This window comes from Scophthalmus maximus, chromosome 6 (assembly GCF_022379125.1).
Source record: "Scophthalmus maximus strain ysfricsl-2021 chromosome 6, ASM2237912v1, whole genome shotgun sequence".
NCBI lineage: Eukaryota > Metazoa > Chordata > Actinopteri > Pleuronectiformes > Scophthalmidae > Scophthalmus > Scophthalmus maximus.
Genome location: NC_061520.1, coordinates 2,720,842 through 2,742,500, shown reverse-complemented (window position 1 = coordinate 2,742,500; position 21,659 = coordinate 2,720,842). Strand labels below are relative to the sequence as shown.

At 44.1% G+C, this 21,659-nt stretch overlaps 5 protein-coding genes across 6 annotated transcripts in view; 3 read left to right on the top strand and 2 right to left on the bottom strand.

Moving 5' to 3' along the window:
- Positions 1 to 21,659, top strand: part of LOC118308749 (NACHT, LRR and PYD domains-containing protein 12-like) — a 988,189-nt gene that overhangs the window by 406,817 nt on the left and 559,713 nt on the right. The window contains exon 17 of one of the 2 annotated variants that reach the window (XM_047332352.1): positions 5,535 to 5,559. The exons of the other annotated variant lie outside the window; for it this stretch is intronic. Coding sequence (XP_047188308.1) covers positions 5,535 to 5,559 — 25 coding nt within the window. The remainder of the gene's footprint in view (positions 1 to 5,534; positions 5,560 to 21,659) is intronic. 2 annotated transcript variants of the gene reach the window in all.
- On the top strand, positions 1,911 to 8,258 carry dnase1l4.1 (deoxyribonuclease 1 like 4, tandem duplicate 1). Its single transcript, XM_035630171.2, has 10 exons — positions 1,911 to 2,060; positions 3,189 to 3,274; positions 3,806 to 3,894; positions 4,243 to 4,329; positions 4,856 to 4,968; positions 5,236 to 5,348; positions 5,684 to 5,841; positions 5,951 to 6,047; positions 7,040 to 7,115; positions 7,723 to 8,258. Exons 2-10 carry the CDS (start codon positions 3,194 to 3,196, stop codon positions 7,884 to 7,886), a joined length of 978 nt encoding a protein of 325 aa, XP_035486064.1. The 5' UTR covers positions 1,911 to 2,060; positions 3,189 to 3,193; the 3' UTR covers positions 7,887 to 8,258.
- On the bottom strand, positions 8,395 to 11,613 carry tma7 (translation machinery associated 7 homolog). The gene is made up of 4 exons (XM_035630204.2): positions 11,485 to 11,613; positions 10,769 to 10,824; positions 9,558 to 9,645; positions 8,395 to 8,904 (listed from the first exon to the last, which is right to left on the bottom strand). Exons 1-4 carry the CDS (start codon positions 11,498 to 11,500, stop codon positions 8,870 to 8,872), a joined length of 195 nt encoding a protein of 64 aa, XP_035486097.1. The 5' UTR covers positions 11,501 to 11,613; the 3' UTR covers positions 8,395 to 8,869.
- Positions 11,610 to 15,006, top strand: ccdc51 (coiled-coil domain containing 51). The gene is made up of 7 exons (XM_035630156.2): positions 11,610 to 11,763; positions 12,579 to 12,652; positions 12,772 to 12,970; positions 13,090 to 13,227; positions 13,483 to 13,647; positions 13,824 to 14,030; positions 14,274 to 15,006. The coding sequence occupies exons 2-7, from the start codon at positions 12,648 to 12,650 to the stop codon at positions 14,889 to 14,891; spliced, it is 1,332 nt and encodes a 443-aa protein (XP_035486049.1). The 5' UTR covers positions 11,610 to 11,763; positions 12,579 to 12,647; the 3' UTR covers positions 14,892 to 15,006.
- Positions 16,289 to 20,913, bottom strand: LOC124849340 (membrane-spanning 4-domains subfamily A member 4A-like). The gene is made up of 7 exons (XM_047332451.1): positions 20,735 to 20,913; positions 19,995 to 20,105; positions 19,840 to 19,896; positions 17,643 to 17,783; positions 17,153 to 17,266; positions 16,742 to 16,840; positions 16,289 to 16,658 (listed from the first exon to the last, which is right to left on the bottom strand). The coding sequence occupies exons 1-7, from the start codon at positions 20,867 to 20,869 to the stop codon at positions 16,575 to 16,577; spliced, it is 741 nt and encodes a 246-aa protein (XP_047188407.1). The 5' UTR covers positions 20,870 to 20,913; the 3' UTR covers positions 16,289 to 16,574.

The window sequence follows — 21,659 nt, the reverse complement described above, 5'->3', positions numbered from 1 at the left end:
ACGGGAAGAGAGGCAGAGAAAACATGACACGTTCTGTCTTGTAGACCGTCTGTCGTCCTGCGTACCTGGAAAAACACACCAGACACCAAATTCATTTGCACTCTTATTCCCATGTCCATCAACTCTCACATCAACCTTCCTATTGCAAAGTTCAGAGTGGAATCCAGAGACTGGATGAAAACGGACGCATAGTCACCGCGTTCGGAGAGTGAAACCAATACTAAAGTGTCTGAAGTCTGTATTCTCTGTTCTGACCAGCAGAGGGCGACTCCGCTGGTTGTTTCTATAGAAGTCTATGAGAAAACACCTTTACTTCTAACCTGATTTATGATGTCAGTAAGAGTTTATGGTTCAATCGCTAGTTTCAAGTCTACTTCAAAACAGCGTGATGTTCATTTTGTACATTATGGTCTCATTTACAGTCAAAGAAGACTGACCGTGGTTGACAGCTAGTAACGTCCAATGGGTGCAGGTCGAAGGTGTAGATAGCAGCTTGGGATGAATAAAGTATTCATCTATCTATCTATCTATCTATGGCGCCGGCCAAAATGGAGGCACGTCTGCGAAAGAGAACACGGCACCAAGAACCAGATAAGAATGAGCTTGTTCGTTGGTCCGCCGCTTTGTGGTTATCACGTCTCCTGGAATAGTGCTAAATATCACACGTCTGATGAGTTAATCACCGGTGAACTGCTGCTCTCGCCTGAAACTGTGTTGGCGCCACAATGAGAGTGGGCGTGAGGGAGTCGGCCTCCTGCAACTCACAAAGACAAACTATCACAACACACAGTCAGCAACATGTCTATACATGAATAAATAAATAAATATATATATATATATATATATAAATATATCCTGTTTTATTGGTGTTATTGTAGGTCTGCTCCAGTATGAAGAGTCATTTTACATCCACGCTTAGTTCCAGCTTTTATTTGAATTTTGATATTTTTCTGAACTATCCTATTCAACCCGTGACTCACTTGTCTGAATTGTTGCCTTGTAATCTGAATTTTGATGAGTGCTGCATAGATCCAAATTATCCTTCAGATTATTACTTTGATTATGATTGGTCACACCCATCCCAACCTAACGCAGCCCATTACGACATGTAATGCCGTAAATCATCCTTTTCGCGAAGCTTGTAATCTTTCGCTTTCCACGGAAATTGTTTCACGGTGGCGTTGAGTCCAACGTGTGTGTTGATTTTCTCAGGGCTTGTTGCTCGTTTTCATCGCTAGTTTATCACTTCCAGTAACTAGACTGTAAACTGTCCATCCATCGTCTACCGCTCGAGCCAATCCCAGCTGACATTGGCTGAGAGTGTTGGGGTTCACCGCGAACACGGGGAGGACATGTAAACTCCACACAGAAAGGCCCTTGTTGGTCTGAACCGGGATTAGAACCCAGAACCTTCTTGCTGTGAGGCGACAGTGCCCAGGCTGAATGTATTTTTTTATTTTCTTTGAGGGGGTCAAACTGTCTTGTCACTGTAATGTGGGCTCATGTTGTCTGATCCCTGCAGAGTTGCTGCTGTGCACTACACACACACACATGCGCACACACACGCGCACACACACGCGCACACACACACACGCACACGCACACACGCACACGCACACACACACACGCACACACACGCACACACACACACACTTATGGTCTCTTTTTGTTGACAGGATGAAACTAATGCTTCTCATACCATCTGACAGCCTCAGTCAAAGACACGGGTCATTCTTCAAACATCCTGTCACACACACACACACACACACACACACACACACACACACACACACACACACACACACACACACAGACACAGCAGGAAAACATTATGCAGGGCGGGATACTCTTCCCCCTCTCTCTCTGTGTGAAGCCCCTGATATTTGTTGGCTTTCGACCAATCACGTTGCCCGTAGTCGCCCTCCATTGAGTGCAGGAGGTTTTCCCTCCCCCCCTTTTTTTTTCTCCACTGTATTTAAACGTCCCTGGTAACAAACAGATCTAAACAGAGTTCCCAACAGCAGCAGCAGCAGCAACAGCAGGTTCTCCGTCTCCTACAGGTGAGAAACAACAACACACTGTGTGTGTGTGTGTGTGTGTGTGTGTGTGTGTGTGTGTGTGTGTGTGTGTGTGTGTGTGTGTGTGTGTGTGTGTGTGTGTGTGTGTGTTTCTCCTCACGCTGAGCTGAATACCTGAGTGGATTAACACTGTCCTCAGACAAACGAAAGCGCCGGCCTCCATCTGTACACTTACAACAACAGGTGAAATACGATAGGCGAGTCGTTCCCGTGCGGGTCAGATCATATTTCTTGTAGTTCCTCACATCTTCTCGTTGCGTTTGGAGCAGAGGAAAGAAAGATGAAAGATGAGTGACAGAGTAGGAATCTGTTGGGCAGACGAGTGGAGCACGTATAGTTACACCAGTGTTATGACTCGTGTGGCTGCAGACTGATGGTGGGATTCGGCGTCGACCGAAAACCTGTTGGAACAAGTCCAGTGTGTTTTCCTCGGCTACAGGTTTTGTTGTTGGAGAACTGAGCTCCACGGTTCATTAAGGGAGGATTTAGAAAACAGCCCATTCATTGAATAGGTTCAGGGGCTGGCCGGAAAAAGTTCCGGAAGTTTTCGGGAGCAACAATTTGCAGACATTCCCGTTCTCCCAGTGAAGTCCTGGTAAAGGCGACCATGGGATGTGACCCGCCTCCCGCCCAGTGTCAGCTGGGATCGGCCTCCAGCCGCCCGTGACCCTCAGAGAATAAGGGACATAGGAAATGGTCGGATCAGGCTCAACGACACTTGGTGCCGACAGTGGTTTAAGGTTATGGTCTGTGGTTCAACCACAACAAGGTGTTTTCTGTGTGGAGTTTGCATGTTCTCCCCGTGTGTGCGTGGGTTCTCTCCTGGTTCTCCAGCTTCCTCCCACAGTCCAGAGACATGAGAATGGGGTCAGGGTCATTGGAGACTCTAGGTGTGAATGTGAGAGTGAATGGTTGTCCGTCTCTGTATGTGGCCCTGTGATAGGCTGGTGAACCCCGCCTCTCGCCCAATGTCAGCTGGGATTGGCTCCAGCCCCCCCCCCCGACCCTTAAATGGATAAAGTGGTAGACGATGGATGGATGGGAATGGGGACACACACACAGACGTGCATGTTCATGAAGACACCATTTGTTTTTGTTCCCCCTCTGCAGCCACCATGAAAGTTGCATCTTTTAACATTCAGAAGTTTGGAAAAAACAAAGTGTCCGACCCAGATGTTCTCAATATCCTGGTTATGGTAACAACACACACACACACACACACACACACACACACACATGCACACACGCACGCACAGTCACCTGTCACTTAGTTTCATTTCAATTTCTTGCTTTCACATGAAGAAAAAACAACAGATGATTCAAAAAGATTCTCTCAAGACTTTGTTCCTGACAAAGAATATCTGGTTTAGAATATTTAGGAACTGCATGAACGCACTATGCATGAATTTAGCTGTTTCATCATCACCACTATTTAAACATTGCTGAAGCCATTCAGAGATGACCAATGTGGATGTATTAGTGCTGACTGTTTGTGATTTATTTATTAACCAGATGATTATTTCCTGAATTCATCAATTTGTCCATTTCCAAAATATGTTTTGTCCAATCGACAGTTGAAAGCAGTTCATCTTTAGAAAGCTGTATAACGACATTTGAGCTATATACCAATAATTGAACATAAAACACTGAGAAAATAATCCCACGTATCTATTATTTATTTATTTATGATAAGATTTTGAGGCTCAGTCTCTCTCTCTCTCCCTCAGATCGTTTCTCGATATGACATCATTTTGATCCTGGAAGTGGTGGACAGCAGCGGAGAGTCCGTAAAGACCTTCCTGGATGCACTCAACAAGTGAGTGCAGCCTCACTGTCATTATCATTACCATTATGAATTATAACAATGATCATAATTAGTATGCGCCTGAATGTGTGAGCCGAATTTCTGGTAGTTGTTGTTGAGATGTTCACAACAAAAGACAAACAAAAGCTAACGGTTGTTGGAACTACAGGTAAAGTCAAAGGATTATTTCCGAAATCAGTTCACGATTCATCCTCAGGGGACCAGGAATGTCAGAAACACATTTCATTGTAGTTCATGCTGTTGAGATATTTCAGTCAGACGTTGCTGTTTTTAGGAACTGTGTTGCTATAATGGACATTTTGATACATTGTGTGACTTTCCTTCCGTCCGTCTGTCCAGATACAACAGGAAGCATCACTACACGCTGAAGATCAGCTCTCGTCTTGGCCGAACGCGCTACAAGGAGCAGTTCATGTTCCTGTACAGGTGAGTGTGTGCACCTGCAGCCGCAAAACCACTAATACTTTTGTGTTTCAGATGTATCGATTAGACATTAAAACTCATGAAATGTGGGCTACTTGACGCATAATCAATTTCATCAATCATTCAACATCATATGTTTAGAATATAATGGTTCGCTTTAAGCTACAGTATGTAATATTTAGAGGAACTTATTCACAGAAATTGAATATATTGTCCATAACTGTGTTCATATATGTATTTAAATGAAATTTATTATTATTATTATTATTATAATCATGTTTTTTTGTCAACTCTGAATGAGTTAAATATAGTTCCATGTTTCTACGTCGTGTTGATTAACAGAATGAGCGGTGCGCCACCATAAAGTGTCCCCCGTCGGTTGCTCAGTTGGTTGCGGTTTGCAACTTTACCACCAGATGCCGCCAGAAAATTACAAAAATGACACACTGGGGCTCTAAATTTACTTCCTTCAAATAACTTAGCCTGCATAATTAAGTGTGTGTGTGTGTGTGTGTGTGTGTGTGTGTAGGGATCAGGTGGTTGACTTGGTGGGCTCATATCAGTTTGATGACCAGTTGACTGAGGGAGGAGACGTTTTCGCCAGGGATCCCTACATCCTGAGATTCAGATGCCTTAATACAGGTAGAAAGACGTTTGTAGTTCAAACAAAGGAAACCTAAAATATCAAACATATCAAAATCAAGGGAAATATCTAATATTTAATTAAGGAAAACGCTTCTGCCTGTTCGCCCGTCCTAAATTTAGGGTTTAATCTGAGCGTAATGAATATAGCAGCTAAGTTAACAGGAGGGAACAACTACAGTGGGCTGTCTGAATGTAAATGTGGGTGTTGTGTTTATGTGTGTGTGTGTGTGTGTGTGTGTGTGTGTGTGTGTGTGTCCACCTTAGTGCTGAAGGACCTAGTGATGATCCCAGTTCACACCAAACCAGACGACTCGAAGACGGAGCTGGACGAGCTCTACGATGTCTTCCAGCACGTCAAGCAGCAGTGGAACACTGACGTAAGGACACGGTCATCCGACGTGGCAGCTCCCTAAAGTGAAGCCACAACCGCTCTTAAACTTTCACTGGTGCTGACAAATGAAAACAGGAGTTACAGCGCCAGGGATGACAAAGCAGAAATAATTTTGAAGAAAATTTAAATAAGAAGATTTTGCCAAAACCCCGTTGGAATAGTTTGATGAAAGAGGGCAAAAAAATGTTGGTTGAATGGTTGACAACTGTTCACCTTCTGCCTCACCAAGAGGTGGCGACAGCGATGAATAAGTACATTCATCGGGCTGTTGTGGGCAGCTGTTGTACCTCTGTCTGAGCGCCGCCGCCCTCTGTGCTGCAGAACGTGATGATCCTGGGCGACTTCAACGCCGACGGCTCGTACGTGTCCAAGAGTGCGATGAAGGACATCCGCATCCGTAGCGACAAGAACTTCCACTGGCTGATCGGAGACGACGTGGACACCACGGCCAGCACCAGGAACGACCACACATACGACAGGTGACACACAAACCCACACGCGAGTAAATAGCACGTTGTAATATGTTGTACCGCGAAAACAGCTCATCATAACAATTGACAAAATGAAACGCCGTCTGTCTCCGTCCAGGATCGTGGTCTACGGAGACGACATGCTCCAGGCCATCGTGCCCAACTCGGCCAAACCCTTCAACTTCCACAAGGCGTATGGACTCAGTGGCGAGCAGGTCGGTCGCGCCGCCTCAATCCGAAAAGGTTTCATCTCGCGGACGCATGTATATCATCAGCAGAGGATTTCAACACAGCAGCACACATCGGGGCCGACCATCACGCCAACTAGGCGCCTGCTAAGGGGCCCCCTGGTCACCAGGAGGGCCCCCGTGCCCAATGCAACTACAGGCATGATACAACCACAGTCAGACAGACCGTTGATGGAAAAGGTCGTAGCGTATGAAGTTAGAGATAAAGGCAATGCCACAAAAAAAGGACACGAGTGACTAATTTCATTGTTTTCCCGTCAACATCCACCTGCTAGCTAGCCGTCAAACAGGCCTTCGGTTCAGTCGAGGTATCTTCAGCTAACGTTAGCTAGCAAACCGTTAACGTTAGCTTGGCAATATGCATGCTATCCTACTTTCTCTTTTTTTTTTACACATGGGTTTAATTTTCATTCTGTCCAGCACGAAAAAAGGCGGACAATCGTGCGCCGGGGACAAGGTTCAATAGATTCATTTCTTAAAATTTGCGGAGGCTAATACTTTAGCAAGCTAGCAGACAGGTGACTATTGTTGGAAATCCTGACTAAAATCACCATATATACAAGTGTATATATATACTGTATATTAACATATCACCCAACCAAAAGATCACTATATATATACATATATATATTCAAATATATAAAATTTGCTTGTGGCCTCAACCATTTTCTGAAAACACCAGCAAACACGTCACTACTCTTCCATAAAAAACTGGAGGTCTGAAGTCCATTTGAACGCCACAAGAAGGCGCCGTTCAAAGGGACTCGTTGTTTTGTGTGTGAACACGGTCAACATGACCCACGGTGTTTTGGACAAACCACCAAACATCCCCGGACACATTTTGGTGCAGTAAATTATTGTTTAGCCCTGCGTGTACAGTTCTAGTTTGTGCTTACTCAACTGGATTTACAAAAAAACGCTCACACACAATCAATACAGTTTTGTTTTTTCTCCCCCAGGCTCTCAAAGTAAGTGACCATTACCCTGTGGAGGTGGAGCTGAAGTCCATCACTAAGACAACAGATGAAGAGAACGGTAACCAGCATCATTATATTTACGTACTACTTGATGTAAATGTTTATTCATCGTTAAATAAGGACACTTTTTTTTGGAAACAGTAGCCGGAAAAATCCTTTACTCATGCCCCTAACACTTCCGTAATATAGAGACCATAAAAACACAGGGGTACCATCTTAAATTTTAAGTCTCCGCCATCAAAGGGGCAGTAAGCGATTTTTAAAGCAATACACTTTTTGTAAAAACCAGCAAATATTTCCTCACCGTCCGTTAGCTGACACTTGTGCGTGCCGGGAAAAAATTGGGGTTTTCTGCTCAGCCCTGGCTCCGTAAAACTGAAATCAAAAAAAAAAAAAAGGGTGCGGACCGCACCACACAACACTCGTTGTAAACATCACTCATCCACACTGGGGTACTGCAGCTCCCATACCCGAGGCTACGGGTTGGTTTCCCCGCCCGAGCAGTAAAATCACGACGGCAAAGAGAGAAACATACTCTCTCCAAAAATCACCTACTGCCACTTTAAGTTCATGTGCACATTTGCCAAGATTCTGAACTACTCTATTTGTAGTCTTTTAAAACTCTCCTCATTCTGTGGATTTCGTGTTTTATTCCCCCTCTGCAGGTCTGAAAGTGCAGTGGCCGGTTCGGTCAGTACGTGAGGCGCTGGATGACGACCTGCTGGAGCTGAAGAGAGGAAACCTGCTGCTGGAGAGGGAGAAGCTGGGGCTGGAGATCCAGATCCTCCGACAGAAGATGGCCAAGATGAACTGCGGAGATGCCGATTAACCTCAGGAAGACAGATCCAGTGAAAAACAACTCAACAAAATAATGGACTTACCTCTTACTCACTCAGACACACAACCTACAGAACCACTCTGTTTTTAACTTGTCTTTCTCGTTTCTTTCATTCCACACACAAGGTGAATTCGTAATACATCTGTGGTATACAATATGTAGATGTGTAATATATAACATGTTATTGTAATAACATACACAATCACAAAACTATCAAGATCAAGAAAATGACATCTGCTTGTGTATGTCGTTCTGGATATAGATAAAGAAATCATGGATTGTTCTGTAACTCACATTTGTTTTTTGGTTCGTTCAATATTTAAATTGGTCACTTTTTGAATAAAACCCCCCCCAAAAACAAGACTGTTAAATTCAATTATTGATTCAATAACATCTGAACAGTTAGTAACTCGCTGCGGTTATTTCAAATGTGGTTTTGATGGTTGAGACTGTTCACAAATCATTTTCTAACTAAACAAATTAAAATAACAAGCAGAAATTACAAAAAAAAATTTTTATTTGTATCTCCCTGTTTACAATAAAACAATAATCAGAAAAAAAGAACACGGGGCAGGTTGTGTCTCTGATAAAGTTTAACAGGGACACAAAAAACAAGATAGTGGAGATATTTTTTTGAATTTCCATTTCCAAATTGCATTTGCAGGTTTTGTTCAGTGTGTGTGACTGAAGTGAAGCGTTGTCAACATCAAATTATCACTGCATGGACCCTCGAATTTCACGCCGTTTGCGGGGTATGATGTGTGTGTGTGTAGGCCAACAGATAATCCCGTCCCCGACTCTTGTTATTCTGTACATTTTCACTGCTGGAGGAGCTAAAACACCGGGCAGGTTTTTTTAACTTTGACAAGGTTCACGTTGAGCAGAGCGAACTCGCAGCGAGCGCAGGAACGTCACAGACGCATGAACACGAGGCCGGGGAGCAGACAAACGTCGTCGTCACATTCAGTTTTTTTTTACTTCTTTCCCGATTTCTTGATTCCAGCGCCACCTGGAGGGGGAGAGAGGAAAGGTATGAAAATGTCCAATCTGACCGTGTCACACCAGTGGACTGAAAGGCAGAGTATTCATGAAATTCAAGGTTACTTTGTTGCAGCCCTATACATAAACGCAGCTCAGCTGTTTTCATAAACGGCACTTTCCTGCTGCTACGGCGACAAAAAACATCTTCCGCCGTTATAAGAGATGTTTCACGTTATAAAGCAGGTTGCTCTCGACAAATCAAAACTTCGCCGCATAACATAAGCTGGTGTGTTACATGGCATAAGATATAACAGACTCTGTGGCCATGAGATGAAGAAACTGTATCGACAAACATAACATGATAATCTGCAGGTGTGTTCTATGTATTATGGCTGTGGGCTGCTTGCGTTTTGTTTTAAGGCTTTGACTCTGTGCCGGTCAGAGCAGTGTAGGTAAACCAGATCGCTGATGGTGAAGCATCTCCAAAGGCGTCTAATGAAAGACGAACTGTGGAGGACTCTACAACTGAGCCCGATTTAACATCTTTGGAAAACAATGACCACCCTGCCACATCATGATATATGTTTATTAATTATCTTCTAAGGTTTAGCTCTCTGCTGCAGTGTCTGTTCAGACAATTACAAAGCTTCCTGTTACAGTGAGGATGTTTCTCGGACTTACACATAGGTCCTTTCCCCGAAGCTTTGGCCTTCAGCAACTCCAAGGCCTTCTGCTCATCCTTTTGCTTCTGCTTGAAAGCAATTTCCTCCTGCGGACGACACAAATTCAGTTCACAATCCGTCTACTGAACTCCTTTCCATGACATGAATTCCGTCTAATGTTCTGCTTATGTTTAGAGTTACAGCTGACAGTAGTTGACGACCATTTAAATTATTTTTCATTATTAATCACCCAAGTCTGGGCTAAACAATCAACAACTAGAGCCCGACCGATAAATCGGTTGGCTGATATTGGCCTTTCACAGAAATATCAGTATCCGCGCTTATGATTTAAAAAATTTTTTTATTGTACAGCATAAACAATGCAGAAAAAAACAGTGCCCCTTATGTTTAAATGTTACGTAAAATAAATTATAATGCTTATTATTTTTAATTCAAGTTCTATATATTTGGTTGTACTATTGTTTTCTTTTCATTTATAGTGATTTACGATAAAATTGATAGTTCATCTAAAATATCATAATGACATTTCTTTGTCGTAAAGGTTTAATAACACCATTAAGGAATCATTGACAGATAAAAAAAAATAAAAAAAAAAATATATATATATATATATATTAGAGCCCGACTGATATGGATTTTTGGGGGCTGACGCCGATATCATTATTTCGGAGTACAAGATTCCCGATACATCGGCTGATATATATATATATATATATATATATATATACACGAATTATATATATATATATACACCTTTATTAAATCTGTCAACGATTTCTAAAATGTCCTTATCAAACATTCATGACGAAGAGATACAATTGAGGCTTGATATATTAGTTTCACCATGAACTTTATCATAAATAACTATAAATTGAAAATACAAATAATATACAAACAAACACTTGTATGCACATTAAAAGGCTGAAATCAGTCGGCAGATAATATCCATTGGGCTCTTAAAATATCGGCCGATACCGACATGTCTGAAAGTCTCATATCGGCCCCCAAAAATCCATATCGATTGGGCGCTATTAAAAAACAATGCATCACATATTGATCTGACATTTCCAGGTCTTATCAGGTTTTATTTCCCCCTCCATTATTTCCCTGATGTTTTATAGGATAAACGATAAGTCGACAGAAACCCCATCATATAATAACCGTCATGAACGTTACAGTCGTGTCTGAGAGGAAAAGAGGGACACGTACATCATCCATTTCCTTGGCCTGTTTCTTCGCCGCCTTCAGCGGCTTCTTTTTGCCTCCTGGTGACAAAAAATAAATGAATTACATGAAAGAATATTCTTTTAGCTCACAATCTGCCAGAAGTGCTAATCTGGGAAAATGCTAAAGGCGACCGGTGTGGCGTTCGTGGCCCCTTTGGAAAAAATCGGACTAATCATTTTTAGCTATCGCCTGACTGCTGCACCATGACATGTTCAGGGTGCAATCAGTGCACCTTTAAAAAAAAAGATCGTTTCACATGTCCTGCACACGTCCAGTTTACCCGTGAATTAAAAACAAGCGGATATTAAAATGACGCCAATTAATTTAGCTACATCGTGTGTCGTCACCTCGTCAATTTGGAAGCCGAATACCTCCCGCAGACGACGGCGAATGATTCGCATATGGTTTAAATTAATCGGCTTCCGTAGGTAAATATTAACCGACGGTGAAAAGTATTGTTGTGCAGGTTTATTAACGGTTTATTTTGCTTCTCGGATTCGCGCTTTCAGCTAGCTAGCTAGCGGCTAGTTAGCTAGAGTGTTACTCTGACTGGATCTGTTGCTAGTTAGCTAGCTAGCTAGCTAGCTAACAGATCCGGCCAGAGTAACACGCTCCGCTGTTTTTATTACGCTGTCAAAATTGATCTTTTTCATTTGCCGCCAATTGTAAGACGACACTCGGATGAAACAGCTACTCACCTTCACGTCCAGACATGTTCAGATCGGGTGACACTTGACTGAAGGGGAGAAATTGACGATTATGTTTATTAATTTGCTGCGAACACAAGCGGCTGTCCGTCTGATCCGCGCTGCTAGGACCCCTGAACCGGAAATAGAAGGGGTCGCCGTGTGCCTGAAGGAAATCCCACCCGGCTCGCTAGTCGTTGACATTCGGAGATGCTAACTAGTTAGCCCCCAAAAAATAAACCTCGTCTAACGTGATATCGCGTGTGTTTTGTCAACGTCGAAGAAAAACACGTATGTTTCATTTTAATACTTTGTTGTATTTATGAAATTATGACGAAATAGTTTCACATCGGAAAAGTCATTGTAGCTGTTAGCAGCATGATGCTAACAGCTGGCTAGTTGGGGATGAAGCCAGGGAAGGAAGGAAGAACAATATATGACTTAAACGTTCTTATATCTGTCTGATTATTAATCTGTCAATTTTATTAATGACAAGTGGTCATAGCATGTCTACAGTACGACAAGGACAGTCGCGTGTAGGGTCAGTCATGCTGTATGTGATCATGTTGGTCATATTTCCCACAAGGTTATATATTTCAATACACTGACACGTGAGTAGGAAGTTGCCAAATTCAGTAATTAAGAAGAATTTGCAAAATTTTCGATGTAAATTAATGACACTTCATGCAAATGCCAGTCATTCAATTCAAAAACACATTTCTTTTAATACATGTTGATAAGAACCTTGTTCAAAGCCGTTGCGGTGAATTAATAAACGTTATTATAGTAAACATTATAGCATTTATTTATTGACATTGTCAAACCAGTAAACCTCATTGCTTGTCTTTTGTTAGTGTAAATTGACCGGGAGGACATTTTCTCCTTCAATATATCAGCGTGCAGTGGATGCAGTCTAAATATCTCAATAATCAATATTGATCAATTTTAAACAACTGAACTAAATTATTTTTTTAAATGAAGCGGATTGCTGAGATTGTATCGCACAAAATTTAATTCGTCAGAAACCTGCTGACACAACAGCAGATCTCTCGCCGACTGGCTAAAAAAAGATGTGCGACAAATTCAATTCTTTCTTGTCCTTGCAGGTGCCTTCGCCAGCTTTAACCCATTAGCTGCACTGGAAGTGAAGCACGGACCGTCATCAGCCCTTCTCAATGAGGTACGAATACACACAATTCAGTCCGACACGGGGGTGGAGACCCTGAATTCTGTGGCTGGTTCTCCATCAGATACGAACACCAGATGTCAGATGATCAACTTTCATCTTTACTGCATCAGGTACAGAGGAGTGCAGATCTGTCGCTGGACTCACGGCTCGTGCTGCCTTTACCGCCTCGCCCTGCCTGGCAGAATTCATCTAGTCCGCACCTACAGTGCTCACCATCAGACCGGCCCCCCACTGCCCGCTAACCCTGCACCTCCCGATGGGAAGGGCGGAGCCGAGGAGGCGAAGGAGCGAGTCCTGGCTGCCCTACAGGTACAGGAAATCCCTCCTCTGACTTTTCATAACAACTTTCCCAGACCATTGCCCTCACTGCCAACCAGCTAATTACCACTGAACTTTTAAAACTGCATTGATTTCTCTCCCTCCCCTAGCATGCAGGTGAGCTAGGGCGACAGTGGGGTCAGAGGTCGGCTCAGTCGGCCGCTGCCACTATGAACTACTGGTGGGAGAGGTACGAGGAGTTTGTCGGGCTCAACGAGGTCCGCGAGGCTCAGACCAACGTCACTGAGGTAAGCGGACCGTAAGAAAGAAGCGCCTCATCTTTCAAGTCCGACCACACTGATGTAAAGGGAACTTGGAAACGCGTCTCAGTACGACATAATGCAATTTTATGACACCACAAAAAGACAGTTGCGTTGAATCAGCATCTCCAAGCGTGCACGTCCACGTTTTAATGATGGGGGGGACACCCCAGACTTTCAGAGACCGTTTACAGGCCTGGGAATGTGCCGCTGCATGACAGATGGTGTGTGTTTCCTCTATAGGCTGAGGCAGCGTTCATGGTGGCCAGAGGGATGGTGCGTGAGGCGCACGCCAGCCTGGAAGCCCTGCAGGTTAGGCTGAAGGAGGTCCGAGACCGGCTGGACCGGGTGTCCAGGGAGGAGGCTCACTACCTGGAACTGGCGACGCTTGAGCACAAACTGTTGCAGGTTAGTTCAGGCGATTTGAAAAACGCTGAGGCGCAGTTGTTTGGTGGTTTTTACAGTGTTCGATATGCAGATAGTTTGAGGTCGGATAGTGCATTTATTCTGCAGAATCGAATCTACACTTTAGCCAAAGGTTAATTACTTATTGAATTCATGGTAAACCACCCGTCCTGCCACAGGAGGAGCGTCGCCACCGGACAGCGTATGAGAGCGCCGAGGGTGCAGAGAGGGAGAAGTTCGCTTTGTTCTCCGCAGCCGTCAGGGCGAGCCACGAGAAGGAGAGGACGAGAGCGGAGCGGACCAAGAACTGGTCCGTCATCGGCTCGGTGCTCGGAGCCCTGATCGGAGTCATGGGCTCGACGTACGTCAACCGCGTCCGCCTGCAGGTGAGGAGGGTCAATGGGGGCACTGCTGGTTGATGTTTGTAGTTCTAAATGACTACTCGCATCTAGTCCGGGCCAAGGTCTGAACCAAGTATCAACTATCCAAAAAGTGTTGCCACTATCCAAAGAGTGTTGTCACTCTGCAAACAAACCGAACCATGGTTCAGTTTGATCCGGACCAAACAAGGTCGGTGTGGAAGCGCACCTTAATCGTAGTTTCAGCATCTTCACTTCTTTCGTCTGCAGGAGCTGAAGACTCTGCTGCTGGAGGCCCAGAAAGGTCCAGAGAGTCTGCAGGAAGCTCTCCGAGTCCAGGCCGGAAACCATCGCTCCCAGCAGGACGAGCTCCGGACTCTCATCGACAGCCTCAGGGTCACCCTGAAGGACGCCTTCACACAGAGGAGTGAAGGCGTACTTCGAGGCCAGGGAAGTGGAACCCCAGACTTGCACAATGGGTCTCTTTCAGCCTTAAAAGACCTCCACACCTTAAGCCAAAGGACCCAGTCCGTCCTAGAGTCCCTCCCGCCACAACTGGGACAACTGGAGCAAGGACTCGGTAGACTTGAGGGCAAATTGTCGGTGGTGAAGGGGCTGCTGGACACAGCACCACAGGCTGGACCACAGGAGGAACCACAGGCGGAACCGCTGGCAGGTGAGCTGCAGTCAGCGAGAGCAGAGAGAGCGGAGCGGTGGGAAGCCGAGGCGGCGGCGGCAACAGTGGCGGCGGCGAGGCGTCTGGAGGACACTCAGAGGACGCTTGGAGAACGAATAAGGACAAACACGCTTTATAACGCCGTTTTTACCTACACGGCCACCGCCATCACCATCTCCGCTGTTTACCTGATGCTTAGAGGAACCGGTTAGACACAACACCTCCAGTCTGAGGTATCCAGTCGATGCACTGTAACACTACCAAGCACTGGGAGTACAAATCTAAAGGTAATAATATGAAAATAAAAGAATTATAATCATAAATCAACATTGATTTGGTTGTAAGTAACTCAAATTCTCTAATTAACCGGTTACTGAAGCTGATAGTGACTGCTTAGCTTTTAACACTTAAGTTAACAAAATCATCTCGTCACCATCACGATACAATACATTTTTAATTCACTTCAACTCATGATTTGAAACAGTTTTGAATCTGGAACCCCGGAATCGTAGATTTTTTTTATTTTTCTCGGTTGATTAAAATTTATTTCAAATGTATTTGTTCAATTTTCTGTCAATATCTAACTGACAATAACAATTTTTAGCCCTCTGTAACTTTGTAAAACCTAATCACTGGATACGTCTGAGGGCTGAAGGGCTGAACACTGGTTTCATGTGCTTTGTACATCTGTACCTGCTGCTCAGAGACACTGAAAGACAAGGATTCATTTACAAAAAGACAAAGAAGTAAAGTGAAATAGGAAAAAAATGCCACGAAAAACCGTGAAAACATCAACCCCACACAGCATTCAGCATTATTTACAGGTTATCTAACTTAAACTTAGTCTCGGCGTAAGGACGAACACCCAAGTCATCAGTCCAGTGCCAAGTGACTTTTAAACTCTGGTACCTTGATTGAGCCTCGCAGTCAACAGCCCTGGCCGTCGTCGGACCAGCTGAGCGTCAGAGGGACCAGGTTTTCTATCCATGACATGATGCCACCTCCTCTGGGATTCACTTCTATTTTGCTCCAAGCTAAAACTACACGACAGAGTCGGGCCTGTCACGATAACTACTTTGTGTTGCACGATATATTGTCAGAGAAATTGTCGTGATAAACAATATTATCGTCCTCTTCGGACCTTCTTTTTTTTTTCTGATACTAAATCATGTGAGCTTTATCGTTGGGCATGCAAGGCGTACACGAGTTGTGTCGCCGCTGAGACAAATGTTATCCAACATTTTGGAAAAATACTAAGAAATCCATATTTTCTGACATTTTTTAGACCAAACAACTGAATTATTAATCATACGACGAGGACAGATGACAGGATAGAAGCAGCGAGACTTTGTTGTCGACATTCATTCTTATGCCCACAAAAACGCATGTTGACACAACGGCTGTTTTTGATTAAAAAAAAAAAAAAATTATTGATTTCATGTGTCCTGTGTGCACTGAGCTGGGTGAGGATCAGATTATTAGCCGACAACCAAATCACTGTCCAATTGACTGATGAAGAATGACGACTAATTCATTTTTTCATACATTCTGTTTATTGCTGTAATGGAAAATTTATGCAGTTGACGCCGACTCAGGAAGACGGAGATGGTTGATGTCTTAAGCAGAAGTATTTATTACAGAATCAACAGAGTCAACGTGTCATTATCTCGCATACATAATGGCTGTCTCCATAGAAACGTTTAGTCTCTGTCTCAGTAAGTTTAGGACAAAGGGCAACCAACCTGACAACTAGACTAAACATTCTAAAAAAGCGAGCAACATAAAAAACATTGAAAACATTTTACTTCAACGTTTACAGATGTGTATTAAAGGGTTTTGGGAGCTGGTCGATCATAATATTGTCAGGTTATTTCGGATCAGGACACTCGTTTTCTTTAGCCATCGATAGAGATGTAGATAGGAGGCTCCATCAGACCGGGAGCTCCCGGTTGTTCTGAGTGTTTAGAGTTGTTCAGCATCTGCAAAACATAAATAACAGTTACAGTTTCCTTCTGAAGGCAGAGACAGTATCCACACTGCACTCACACAGGTTTGACTTGACCTGTGAGGAGAACTGAGTCGCAGGGACAAAAACCGCCTCTGCGCTGGGTGCAGCTTGTGGTGCCACCGAAGCTGCAGGTACAACAACAACTGACGGCGGCTGCAAAAGAACAAGAGTCAGACTTCAGTGCAGTAGGAGACCTTGGAGTAAGCACCAAGTACTAAAGCTGTTAAGTAAGACATGGAACATGGAGATCAGGTAAAGATGTAAGTGTGACTGTTCCTTCTCCTCAATTCTCTGTGCTCAGCAGAAATAAGAACATTCGCGCATCTGAAATGTTGGACCGATTTCCGGGAAGCCAGGAAATCAGGGCATCCCAGGACCCAGACCTTTCAGGTCACATAATTCAGTCTGTACACGACTAAACTACACTGGGGAATAAGATATTTCATCAGTCGATGGTTGACTCACCTCTTGGGTGCAGTTGCAAGCAGCGCTGCAGGCATATCCTGCGATGGTGATTGAGACAGTGAGCTCCAATAAATTGAAAACAACCAAGACCCCGGAAACGCCCTGCATCTGAGTCTGTCAGAACACACACAACAAACAAAAACAGAACGTTGAAGTCGGTAAATGAAGGGCCGTCTGTGCTGCTAAGCAGACAAGGCTAGTGACGCCAGTTGCACATTAAGAGTAAGAATGGATTCTTAATTTCTGACAGAAGTCAGAACACACTGACGTGGGTTTCTATTCTTTTTTCTGGAGACGTCAGTGGTCATAAAGGTAGCTTATGAGCTGGTTAATGTTATTTGAGTTAGTTAACCCAAAATGATGACATGACTTTTGCATCCTAACAACTTTTTAAAGCCTCAGTGCCATGCAGAGATGTATTCAGAAAGAATGCCTTTAACGGTCAACACAGCACTGCAACGACACACACAAAAAAAGACTTTTAAAATACCTCAGGACTGCAGCAGTTTTGTTGCCAGGGACCACAGTCGTAGCAAAAGGACGTCCCCTTTGCGACATCCATAGAGTGGAAGATGGTTGCAGTGGCAGAAGCAAGTGCTGCTATCACACAGAGAGCCAGAGCAGCGTTCACCTGGCAGAGAGACGAGAGACACGACGTCAGGGTGCCTGCAGAGAATCAGGTGCAGTGATGCATTGAGGCGATGGAGCGGCAGGGGACCAGGGGGCTCTCTCGGACCGGCTTGACCTTAGGGACGTGAAATGTCTGGTGAACCCGCACGGACTGGAGGAGCTTGAGTCTCACGGCCACAGGATTGATTACCTTCTCGATGGTGAACTTTGGTGCCAACATCTTGGATTCAACCCATAGAGGAAGGTCTCAGGTTGAAGGTCTCAGGTTGACAGCCACACCTGCCCAACCTGCGCCTGAGAGCGACAACGTTGGCAGAGGTGGCATAACGTTCAGCCGAACGAAGGAGAGAAACCCGTACTTGGGTCCAGGTGCGGTGACAACGTTGGATGAAGGTCTGGACAGGCAGGAAACCTCTTTCTCCAAGGCGGGGAAGAGAAGAGGTTGGTACCCATGTGCGCATTAAAAACGGAGAAAGGCCCGTGGCGGAGCTGGTCAGAGTGTCGTGAGCATACTCAACCCACAAAAGCTGTTGGGACCAGGATGATAGATTTTGTGAAACCATGCAACAAAGCGGCGTCTCCATCTCCTGGTTCTTACGTTCCGTCTGGCCGTTGGACTGGGGGTGGAACTCGAAGGACAGACTGACCATGGCCCCAAGCTGTACGCAGAACTCCTTCAAGAAAACACAGGCGAACTGGGATCCTTGATCCGATACCTCGTTGACGGGAAGACCATTGAGTCGTAAGACGTGGACGAGAACCAATCTGGCTGTCTCTTTGGTTAAGGGGAGTTTAGGCAGGGTCACAAAATGGGCCATCTTGCTGAACCGGTCAACCACTGTGAAAATTGTCATGTTGCCGTCAGATAGGGGTAGACCGTTGACGAAATCCAGTGATATGTGGGAACAGGGGTGATGTAGCAATAGGAGGACTGTAGGAAGCCAACTGGAGCCTGGCGAGATGATGTGCCGGTTACAGACCGGTCAGGCGGTAACAAACTGATGGTGGCGAGGTGTCTGCTGGGTCCATGACTGGCCAGATCGTCATCTCGCCAGGCTCCAGCTGGCTTCCTCTCACGGATGGAGATTGAACCCAAAAGCAGCACACCACTGGGAGAGTTGGAAATTATCCTTATTACACGAGACCAGCAGGCAGGTCAAACAGGATAAGCCGGTAATAGGAGAGGCCAGGCCGCCGCGGAGACAGGCAGACAGGAATCCCCTGGTCGGGGACAGGAGGCAGAGACGTTTGACGCAGCAGGGAGGTCGGGGTGAAGCAGTGTCGAAGCTGGGAAATCAGTCCAAAGGATATCGCTGGAAAGTCACTCATAGATGCAAAGAACAATCTGGCTCTGAGTCTGTGAACTGGGGAGGCTTGTATACTGGGTTGATGCGGATGAGATACAGTCCAGGGGAGGGGAATCCACTAATGAGGTGCGGGTGGCTGGCTGGCAGATTGGAGCAGAGGTGGGCTGTGTGGAAAATTACTGGAGCCGGCACGGAGGTGAGGAGAGTGTGACAATATATAATATGAATAATTGATCAGGCGTTAAAATAATTAAACTGTTTATGAAAATGAACACAAGGTGAGCCCATAATCCTGATATCATATGAACATATCAAAAAGTTGCTGTTAAAAATCCACGAGAACATATGTAACTGTTTTATATAATAAACAAAACTACGTGAAGCTGAATAAAGTCAGGAGGTATAAATGACCGGTGAATATCAGGAAAATTATATGTAGGAAAATAAAATATATGGAATACATTTTAAATTGATTGGCCACAATACTCTTCTTTACAAATATAAAATATGTTTTGTTTGCTTTTAAGTGACTAAAGCCGCCAGATATATAAATCTATCACATGAACATGAGAAAACAAACTAGTGCCCAGTATCATTCTTTTTGTTGTTTTTCTGTTCATTGTTTCATTATTGTTCTTTCGTGACACATTCATTAACCCGTGAAAGTTGTTGTGATCTCTTGTGTATGAGGAAACTATTTGAATTAAAGTTAATTAAACACTAACTTCTAAGTGAAGGTGAGTTACTAACCAGAGAGCGGGTCAGGTATTTCCCAGCAGCCAATGTCAGAGCTCCAGCTATGATGTACTGTAACAGAGAATAACAGAAATATGCTTTGGATATGATTTTATTTTGAATCACTTCCCTGAAGGCAGAGCAGCACACTATTATCAAGGTTGACTCACAAACGCAGCTCCCCAGACAAAAATGCCGGTGAAAACTCCAACTGTATCAGCACCAAATGCCATCACGATCCCAATGAGCAGAATGATCAGGCCGATCATAATCTGAACAGTCTGGAGGAACAAACACAAACAGAGGAATTACAGTAACTGACACCCAGCAGTTTCCTGGCTGCTTTCAAAGACTTTGTTTCAGACAAACCAATGACGATGAGTTCGAAAATGACGAGCAGAAAATTAAAAAAAATTTAAATCCCTGATTTCTTTTTATCCGTGTTGCTCTTCTGACAAGAAAAAAAGAAAGATAATTGCTCAAAAGAAATATCCATAAATTAAGAAATTATGTTTCTCCAAAGCTGCCAAAGCAACATTAAACCTGCATAAGAGGAAAACATGTCATGACATGTAAAATCTTTTTTTTTTCCAGTTTAGAGAATAATTTCTTCTGCTTTTCTAAAACACAACTTCTTGTGAAATTTGAAACTAAATAAAAGAAGAGTGGACTGTGGAAACAGTTTCGCAAATAAATATTGAAAATAAACATAAGGAAATGAAAAGATAATCAAAATCATATGGGCATTTACAGATCGTTGAGAAGATTTGAATCAAATCTGTCACAGCAATTTGCCACAACATATTTTAATACAAACAAAATAAAAAGGTTTTTTTTTGCCTCACTTCCATCTTATACTATTGCAAATTATAAATCCATTCGTCTTCCACACACTGACGGCGACTCTTACCCCGAGCACCAGCGGCCGGCTCTTGCTGAACTTCTGGAGGGTCGCACAGTGTTGGTGTCCTGCACCCTGAGGTGCTGGGTGCACATGGGTGACCACCACCACGCCGTCCACCGTAGTCGATACGGACAGAGACATGTTTCAGCGAGAGTGACCCTCTGCTCCTCTGAGCCACAGCTTCCTGCGCACTCACATAAGAGGAGGAGTTAATAACTGATCCAGGGGCGTAGCCATCAGTTCAGAAATTCGGGGGGACAAATTGCTCAGAAGTAAGACGAATTGTATTTAAGGATTTATTGAGAGATCCTCTCTTATTCGATTGGGCCTCTCCTTAGCAGCTAAGGAACCAGGAAAATGATAAAAATCATAAATTAAATTACTAACTCTGGTTGAGTTGACTTGGAATGATGCACAAGCATCTACACGGTGAGGAGCCAGATAATTAAACACTAAAAGTTCAGTAGAACATCATTCCCAGTAGCAGTTGTGGCAAGTCAATAGCACAAAGATGACATGAAGTGACAGGGTAAGATGACAGACAATGTAATGCCAGGCTGTCCTGATCCCTGAGAGCTGCCAAGTCCATGCTCTTTCTATTGCAATAACTCCTAATCAAATGTAATTTTATTACATTTCTTTGTCAATTACAATCATTAACCCGTGAAAGTTGTTGTGATCTCTTGTGTATGAGGAAACTCTTTGAATTGAAGTTAAACACTAACTTCTAAGTGAAGGTGAGTTACCAACCAGAGAGCGGGGCAGACATTTCCCAGCAGCCACTGACAGAGCTCCAGTGGGCCGAGAACACAGATTGTTCTATCACCGACAGCTAGCGGGCCGTGAGGAAATATTTGCTGAATTTTACAAAACGTGTATTATTTTAGAATCGTTAACTGCCCCATTGAGCAGCAATACATTCTCGACATTC